The following is an 8,159-nucleotide window of genomic DNA, read 5'->3' as shown; positions in this document are numbered from 1 at the left end:
ACTAGTCGACTAGTTGGTGCAACCCCTAGTATGAGCAACCTACTGGGAACGGAGGCCAGAGGGCATGAAGAAGACTTTAACTTTTTAACAGTTTTATCAACTCGTTAAGGGACACCGGCTCTAAATCTCCAAAGGTTGCATTGCAAACTGGAGGAGCCACTGGCTCCACGCTGGAAAGAGGAAGCAATCTAAGATCAGAAATTCTGTTTCTGAACAATGTCAGGACGTTTTCACTTGGATGACGGCACAGCAACATTTCTGTCACAGGGACAAATTAGAGATTTCAATGTTGAAGGCGAGTTTAACATTGAAACGAGGTTTGGCAGCTTTCACAGCTCTGGTAGCTGGCAAGTCTGTCTCTAAGTATTTGCAAAGAAATACAGAAAGAATCCAAATGGTACCGCTGGTACTGGTCCGCCTGGGATGGGGAGGTTCCACCTGTTCCATCGGGTTTGTTCTGCTCCGGTTCTAAGAGACGCACCTCTGTCCTTGAGGGAACGTTGAGCGTCTTCCAGGTGGACCATCAGCGGGACAGAGCTCCATCCCAGTTCACCTGTTCAGTCAGAACCAGCTGTTCACTGGGATGTTCTGCACTTGGGTTCTGATCCAGTCTGGACCACATCCCACCTGGACCTCCAGTTCTCACACTGATGTTCCTGGTTGTTGGGTTCCAGAAGCAGGAGAACATCAGTGGTTCTGGTTGAGGTGCTAGAACTCAGTCTTGGTGTTCTGGTTCCTGTCCGCTCTAGGCACTGGTAGAACTCCTTTAGAGTTCTGGTGGTACTCTCCGTCCAGAACCGTGATGAAACCTCCCAGTCCACAACACAGAGCCTCAGAGGTTCTTCCTGGTGGTCCATCTTCCTGACGGCTCTGGTACTGGCTGGCCCGGGTTCTGGACTTCAGTCTGATTCTGTTCTGAAAACCTGGCCTGATGTTCTGGTGGATGCAGGCGGGTCGGTTCTGTTGGCCTGAGGTTCTGTGTCTGTGCAGGTGGGGGACCGTATCGTCAGCGTCGGGGGACAGCCGGTGGACGGACTGACCCACAGCGAGGTGGTCGCCATGCTGAAGAACAGCTACGGGAACATCAGCCTGCAGGTGAGCCTCTCCGGTTCTGACCCGAGGTTCTCCTCGGGTCAGAACCGGTACCACCTCTGGTCATGGTGAAAAGAGAGTACAACCCAGGTTCTGGTCCAGCGCTCATGTCATTTTCACCGAGAAGTTAGAGGCTGTGAAGAGCAGCTAGAACCGGGCCTGTGTCCGGATCGGTCAACCTTTAGAACCAGAACCTTTACAGTGGCTCCGGTCCAACTGGAGCGTTTACCGAAGACGGTTCCAGGTCCAGACATGGCCTTGGTTCATGACTCCTGGTCTATTTAAAGCTTTCCTGTTTTGTCTTGTTGGGGAGGTTCTGTCTGGCCCTGACCCGGTCAGAACCCTTCCCTTCTCAGGTCGGGTTTCAGGTCCGATCAGAACCTGTTCTGATCGGACCTGAAACCCGTCTGCTGTCTTTAGGTGGTGGCCGACACCAACATCAGCGCCATCGCTTCTCAGGTGGAGAGTCTGACCAGCAGCTCCAGTCTGACGGCCAGCACCGACACACACACCGAGTCAGAGTGAGAACACACACACACACACACACACACCGAGTCAGAGTGAGAACACACACACCGAGTCAGAGTGAGAACACACACACACACCCACACACCGAGTCAGAGTGAGAACACACACACCGAGTCAGAGTGAGAACACACACACACACCCAGGTGGAGGTAAGCTGACCTCTGACCTCTGCCCCCAGGGGTCCTCGGCCCCGCAGCATCACTCTGGAGAAAGGCTGTGAGGGTCTGGGCTTCAGCATCGTTGGCGGCTTCGGCAGTCCGCATGGAGACCTTCCCATCTACGTCAAGACCGTCTTCAGTAAGGTCAGAACCGGCCGGTCCGTGGGTCGCCTCAGAACCTCTGCCTCTGTCCGTCCTGACCGTCCTGTGTCTCCGTGTCTCAGGGCGCGGCGGCGGTGGACGGGCGTCTGAAGCGTGGCGATCAGATTCTGTCGGTGAACGGTGAGAGTCTGCAGGCGGTGACCCATGAGCAAGCAGTGACCATCCTGAAGAAGCAGAGAGGGACGGTCACTCTGGACGTCCTGTCCTAACCTGGACGTCCCCATGTCTCCGCCGTCATTCGGGTCAACAGCGGCTCTGCTTCTGCAGGCCGTCGTCTTCACTTCCTGCTCCGCCCATCAGGCGCCTCGCCAGCTGCTGCATGCGCAGCTTCCTTTGCAGCTTCTCAGTGGAACAACTTCCTGTCTGGTTCTGGAACCGGAGCGCCGCCTGGCGCCCAGCAGTCTGCCGCCTGGTGGTCGGAGTGGGGACTGCAGCCTGTCCTCCTGCAGGTTCGCTTCGTTTCCACCGGAACGCTCGGATCGGACCCGGGTCACCCGGTCCGATCATCAGAACGGACCAACCATGTCTCCATGGAGACGCCTCTCATTCCTCGGGTCGAACCTTTCTCCTGACAGGTTCTGGTTCTGTCCGGATCATTCCCGGCATGTTTCAGACTTCCCCAGTGTTCCCAGTGTTCCCAGTGTCAATGCATGCAGCAGCGTGATGCTAGCACCACAGCTTAGCACGGAGCCGTCTGATTGGTCGGCAACCATGATGTCACACCAGGCCACAGAAAAGCCTCAAAAGTTCTGAAAAGCCAAGAAAAAGTTGGTTTGGGTTCTGGTTCCTGTCCCGGTTCTGGTTCTGGTTCTGCGGGTCCAGCTGGCTTCCTGCCGTCAGGCGACCCAAATGTTTCGGTTCTGGTTCTGTTCCGGGTCCAAAGTGCCATTCATCAATTTGTTACTTTGTTTTATGGAGTTGATACATTTCTATGATTTCTCTGAGCGTTATTGTTTGTCCGTCTCCATGGAGACGGCTCTCAGGATGTTGTTGGCATGGTGCTCGTTGCCTTGACAACAGATGCAGCGTCTTCCACGTCCATATTAAAGCTGCAGACTGATGTTCCTCATGATCCCGAAATAAACTTCCAAACCCAGAGAAGCGGATCTACCGGATCTGGAGAAACTCGGCTGCTCTGAACTCCCTGAAGGTTTTCCTGGATTTCAACTTCCCAGAAAACCAGCCCAGTTTTCCAGTAAACATTCAGGTGTAGTTGGGACATTCCCGGCCGTTTTTCCTGCTGAGCAGAGATGGGATGGTGGCCAAACGTTCCAGAGCAGCTTGAAGTTTTCCTCTGAGAAACTGAACCTGCTGAACCGCCTGCAGCCTTTATTTGATGCTGCTGAACTTTTCCTCGTCTTGCTCCTGAATCGGCTCCTGGTAAAATCATCTCCACATTTTAAACCTTCTTCAGGCTTTAGAAATGTTTTTATCTTCACTTTGATGTCATGACTGCAGCTTAATGCGACACGATTGGAGTTTAAAGCTGAACTTCTGTCAGCTGCTTTAAAACCTGGGTGTTTTGTTCATCTGATCTGTGCTAACGTGTTAGCTTTGTCCGTAATGAACAAAACTAAGCCAGGGCAGATTGAGCAAGATGTCATTAGCTCAGTTAGCTTGGCTAGCTCAGTTAGCTCTTGGTTGAACAAATATGCTCAATTTTATAGCTTAGCATAATTTCATCTCCACTCAAACTCAATCTGTGAGGTAAAAGTTTCTAATTTAATGTTCACAAAACATTTAAAGAGCAATGTTTAATATTTCACAAGATTGAAATTTAGCTTCGTAGCTAAACTGGCCAATCTTTTACATTTTACTGTTATCAGTCTGAAACACTGAAATTTTAATTCTGAATATAGAATTGCTTAGGAAGATTTATTAAAATGTTTATAATTCCTTAGAAGCCAAAGCTAACTTGTTGTTAGCATAGCAGCAGAGCGCAGCTAAAGGGAAAACAGTCTGCAGACATCAACATATCAAGTCATGTGCACAAATATTCTGTCTTAATTTATTTGTTGATTCCACTGGAAATGATCAGATTTGTGTGTTTTTGTTGCCACTTTGTGCCATCAGAACCTGAAACGGGTCGGTTTTAGTTCCATGTCATGTTGTCAAAGGATTCTGGAAAATGTTTTTGATTTATGGTCAGATTTAAATGATTAGTTGAAAAACGAGTAAAGATGAATGAAGTGAGACTTTCTCTGTTTATCGGGAGCAAACATGAACTTTAAGCTGCTTCACTTTGCATTAAATTAATTCTGTCATTTGATTAAATCTTAAACTTTCTGTTCAAACTAATATTTCAAACAAAATATTTTCATGTGGAATTATTTTATATTTAGGATTAGAGAAACATTTTAACCTGCAGCAGCTCAGAAACGACCGTAAGCTAACTGGTTCTGACCAGTAAATCTGGTGTTGGACCAGAACCGCTACACTTGGTCGTTTTACTCTTCATCGCTTCACTTGATATTTTTATCAATATTCTGTTTGTTTGTTCTTGATTGCAATTTTGAGATGAATTTAAAATATTTATTTTTCTTTTAATCTCCTGAAAGGAAGTGAAACTGAATTCAGATGAAAGTCCTGCAGATTTTATAGTTGGTGATAAAAATGATATTTAAAGGTTTACAAGGAAACATGACCTTGATTAATCATTCTTGTTCAGTTGCTGACTCAGGTCTGGACTTTGACTGGGACGTTTTATCTCTGCTGTACAGGACTTGCGGTGCTGGATGCTGTGAAGTTCAGGAAGACGCCGGGAGTCAGATCAGAACAATTTATTACAAACATTTGTCAGGTTCACACAGAACAGAAACATTTCACCATGTTTTCACTGAACGGTGAATCATTAACAGCTCAGATAACTGATTGATCTGGACAGGAAGGAACAGCTACAGGGATCTGGTTGCTATGGGTTACTGGTCTCTTGGCCAGGATCACGTGATTGAACTCTGATTTAAGGAAGGCTGGAGCCAACGGGACGCCTGCTGGCCGTTCACATGGCCGTAGATTTCTCCTCGGCGGTGATGACGTTGTCGTAGACGTTGCTGCCGTCTCTGGCCCTGCAGCACAAACACAGTCAGCTTCAAAGCTCCAGATTTCTGAGTAACGAGCAGCCGAGGCTTCACATGTAAAACACACTGGTTAGAAAAATGGGATTTTCAGCTGCTTCCATTCACTCCTGCCATGTTTTAAGTTGCTAATGCTAATAACTCAGCCTGGTTTTCTCCAAGGGAGGAATGCTGGTCAGAACTGGAGCAGGAGATCCGGTCATCTCCTCAGAGAGCTTTTAAACCTTTGGACAGGTTCCGGTCTGCTGGGTCTCCAACATTTGAATCAATTACCAAATGAATCTTCCCTCTCTGGACTATGACTAGAGTTGGAGTCATTTTGTTTTTTAGTTCTTCTGATGAAGTTCTGATCCCAGAGTTCTGCTGCGGTTCTGACCGTTCTCCAGGTCTCTAGTCTCTACGAGTCGCGCAGGTTGCCGCGACTCGTCTCCGGTTCCTACCTGGCGAGGTCCAGCCGCGTCTCGTACTTCCCCTTCTCCGACTCCAGGCTGCTCCTCGGCCTGCAAACAGAACCGGGTCGGATCAGTCCAACATGAAACATCTGGACGGGACCAGATCGGGTCGGTTCACTTGGACCAGGATGGAGGCTGAAGGTGGCGCTACTAACCACCGACCAGAGGATCTTAGGCAGATATTCAGCTTTCCTTTCATATTTCTGATATTTTAGTAGGAAAAATATTTCTCTAAATTCCTTTAATGAATAAAGTTATAAACTTATCAGCTCAATAAAAACAAATAAAATCACAAACAGAAGAAAAAAACATTTTATTAAGTAAAATAAAAACTTTGATTAAAATAGTTTTTAAGAAGTAACTAAAATGAACTAAATTAGAAAAGTGTCTCGTTAGCTAAAAGTGTCTCGTTAGCTAAACTAACTAAAGAAGTTAGTTTAACTTCTTTAGAGTTTTTTCTTGCTGTGCCGCTTTTAGCCAGCAGGTGGCGGTAAACCCGCCTGGTAGCAAACTGAAGGCTTCACCTCAGGCCGTCCAGGTTGCTCTCGTACGGGTTGGTCTCAGCGAAGGCGGCGTCGACGCTGGAGCTCCTGCTGACGACACACACACACACACACACAGTTCAGCTCATGCTGATCAATCAGCAGACGGCTTCATCTGAAACATTGCCCTGCTAAAAGTGGTCTAGTCCAATCAAACTGGGCCTCAGCTGTCTGTTTGTGCTCCACAGAGGCGATGAAGATGAAGTGATGAAGACAAGTTGTGACTCACCTGCTGGACTCGCACCAGACCTTCTTCACCAGCGCAGCGATGAAGGTGAGGAGGAGGAAGCTGCAGACGGCGACGATCCCCGTCAGCCACTGGGGCAGCAGCCGCTCCGACTGGCCGGCCTGGTCTGCAGGCAGAGGTCAGAGGTCACCAGGGTCATGATGGTTAGCCAATCAGAGTGGAGCGGTACCGCAGCGGCGGTTCTGACCCGGTTTCTCTGGAACCGGTTCTGCTGACCAGAACTCTGCTGGCTGGTGACCTTTGACCTGTGGCCAGAACTCCAGGGTGAACAGCAGCAGATCTGGTTGCTTTAAATCTGTTCATAGATCTGCTGCAGTTTAACTCCTGAAACCAAAGATCTACAGGGGGACGGTTCAGCTACACTGTAAAAAATCAACAGCAAACTAAACATTTAGTTTTCAAAGTAAAAGCCCGTCCTTTGACAGGAAACGAAGAAAAATCTAAACGTTTAGCGACTCTTCAGTTTAAGAGTTCCACAAAACTCAGCTTTTATTTTGATATTCCACTTCCACTTATCGGCAAGTCAACTTGCAACTAAACTAAATGTTTAATTTAGTATGGAAAATAAATATTTAGTTTTAATCTAGATATTTAGTAAGCAGAATTTAAAGTTGGTTTGGATCAAAATATTTAAACATTAAATATTTAATTTGGAGCTAAATATTTAGCTTAGATGCAAATATTCAACTTCCTAGCTAAATATTATGTTTGTGAATGAAATATTTAGCTTGGAACTGACATTTATAAAAGTAGGAATAACATGGTGAGTTTTTGAATATTCAGTGTTTTTGAAAACTCAACACTCGCAGGTTTTTCTCTATGAAAGGCTAAATTAACCAAATTATTGCTGTTAATTTTTACAGTGTAATTTTACAAACTGGACCCCATAAATATTCTGTTTTTAGTTGTTATGTTCCTGGTTCAACAGATTAATGACTGATCGGTTTATTGTTATATGATCATAATAAACGGAAAAGATTTTTCCTGGATCAAAGTTACGTTAAAACTTTGCGTTTAAATATTTTGGTTAAAAACAAAAGTTTCTTAATTTTTATTCCATTTTTTTATATTTTAACGCTAAAACTGTTTCCTGCTTTAGACTTCAGATCATTTTTTACCGGATTGGATCTCAGAACCTCCGTTTGAATCCCGCCCCGCAGCTTTTCTCCCGGCCACCTGTCCAGGTAAAGCAGCCTACCTGTCTGGGCCGCCGCGGCTCCGACCAGAACCAGCACGCAGGACGTCAGTTCGGTTCTTCCCATCTCGGCGTCTGAAACAAACATCTGAGAGCTGCAGGTGTTCCTGCCAAAGCTCGGACCATTTCTGTTAATCTGTAACCGGGCTGTTATCTGCTCCACTGCCTCGGCCCGACGTGCTGCTGCGGCCACAGAACCGGAACCAGAACCAGAACCGGAGCCGAATTCCTGCTAGAAACCGACTCAGAGTCGCAGCTTCTCTGCACAAAGTTTACCTGCAGAAAACCGGAGACGCTTTTAGGATGGTTTTCAGGCTACCTGCGGCCCGTTGTCAAGGCAACCACATTATCGCACCATAACGGCATCATCACGTTTACTGAACCGGAACCGAGCCCGGTTTGGTATCAGAGGGCGTGGAAACACGTGCGGATGAGCGGAAATAAGACTGGGATCGATTAACATCCGAACATTTCTGCTCCAAATCAGGAAAAATATTTCAGTTCAAAGCTGGAATTAAAACCTGCTGCAGTTCCTGAGCTGCAGATGCAGAGCGATTGTTTTACTCGACCTTCTAGAAATCGGAAGTAAAATTTCATATTTATATGAAACATTAAAAACCATCCAATCTGATGCCGGCAGAATATATGAGCTCCGTCTTTCTGGTTCTAGTTGCTAAAAATAGACAAAAAAAAAAAAATTCCAGACCAA

The 8,159-nt window shown here is 46.7% G+C and overlaps 2 protein-coding genes across 3 annotated transcripts; one reads left to right on the top strand and one right to left on the bottom strand.

Moving 5' to 3' along the window:
* The first annotated feature begins 841 nt into the window (after positions 1–841).
* LOC103155052 (multiple PDZ domain protein-like) lies at positions 842–4,146 on the top strand. Its single transcript, XM_007576577.2, has 4 exons — positions 842–1,095; positions 1,513–1,613; positions 1,799–1,922; positions 2,003–4,146. The coding sequence occupies exons 1-4, from the start codon at positions 1,060–1,062 to the stop codon at positions 2,147–2,149; spliced, it is 408 nt and encodes a 135-aa protein (XP_007576639.1). The 5' UTR covers positions 842–1,059; the 3' UTR covers positions 2,150–4,146.
* A 287-nt stretch (positions 4,147–4,433) lies between these two features.
* pdzk1ip1 (PDZK1 interacting protein 1) lies at positions 4,434–7,938 on the bottom strand. 2 transcript variants are annotated; one of them, XM_016663255.1, is made up of 5 exons: positions 7,454–7,938; positions 6,238–6,361; positions 5,991–6,056; positions 5,455–5,514; positions 4,434–5,005 (listed from the first exon to the last, which is right to left on the bottom strand). In XM_016663255.1, exons 1-5 carry the CDS (start codon positions 7,536–7,538, stop codon positions 4,939–4,941), a joined length of 402 nt encoding a protein of 133 aa, XP_016518741.1. In that variant the 5' UTR covers positions 7,539–7,938; the 3' UTR covers positions 4,434–4,938. The 2 variants fall into 2 exon arrangements, with proteins under 2 accessions (XP_016518741.1, XP_016518740.1); XM_016663254.1 differs by having other exon boundaries at positions 5,991–6,059; positions 7,454–7,935.
* Between the last annotated feature and the right edge of the window lie 221 nt (positions 7,939–8,159).

This window comes from Poecilia formosa, unplaced genomic scaffold (genome assembly GCF_000485575.1).
Source record: "Poecilia formosa unplaced genomic scaffold, Poecilia_formosa-5.1.2 Scaffold410, whole genome shotgun sequence".
In the NCBI taxonomy this organism is placed as follows: Eukaryota; Metazoa; Chordata; class Actinopteri; order Cyprinodontiformes; family Poeciliidae; genus Poecilia; species Poecilia formosa.
Note: the sequence above shows the minus strand (reverse complement) of the source record. Positions and strands in the feature narration are given on the sequence as shown.

Excerpts from the sequence above, each read along its gene's own strand:
- LOC103155052 (XM_007576577.2), top strand. The coding sequence starts at position 1,060 with ATGCTGAAGAACAGCTACGGGAACATCAGCCTGCAG. Across the intron at positions 1,096-1,512 it reads ACGGGAACATCAGCCTGCAG|GTGGTGGCCGACACCAACAT; the intron begins GTGAGCCTCTCC and ends TGCTGTCTTTAG. Across the intron at positions 1,614-1,798 it reads GACACACACACCGAGTCAGA|GGGTCCTCGGCCCCGCAGCA; the intron begins GTGAGAACACAC and ends CTCTGCCCCCAG.
- pdzk1ip1 (XM_016663254.1), bottom strand. The coding sequence starts at position 7,538 with ATGTTTGTTTCAGACGCCGAGATGGGAAGAACCGAACTGACGTCCTGC. Across the intron at positions 6,362-7,453 it reads AGCCGCGGCGGCCCAGACAG|ACCAGGCCGGCCAGTCGGAG; the intron begins GTAGGCTGCTTT and ends CTCTGCCTGCAG. Across the intron at positions 5,006-5,454 it reads ACGCGGCTGGACCTCGCCAG|GGCCAGAGACGGCAGCAACG; the intron begins GTAGGAACCGGA and ends TTTGTGCTGCAG.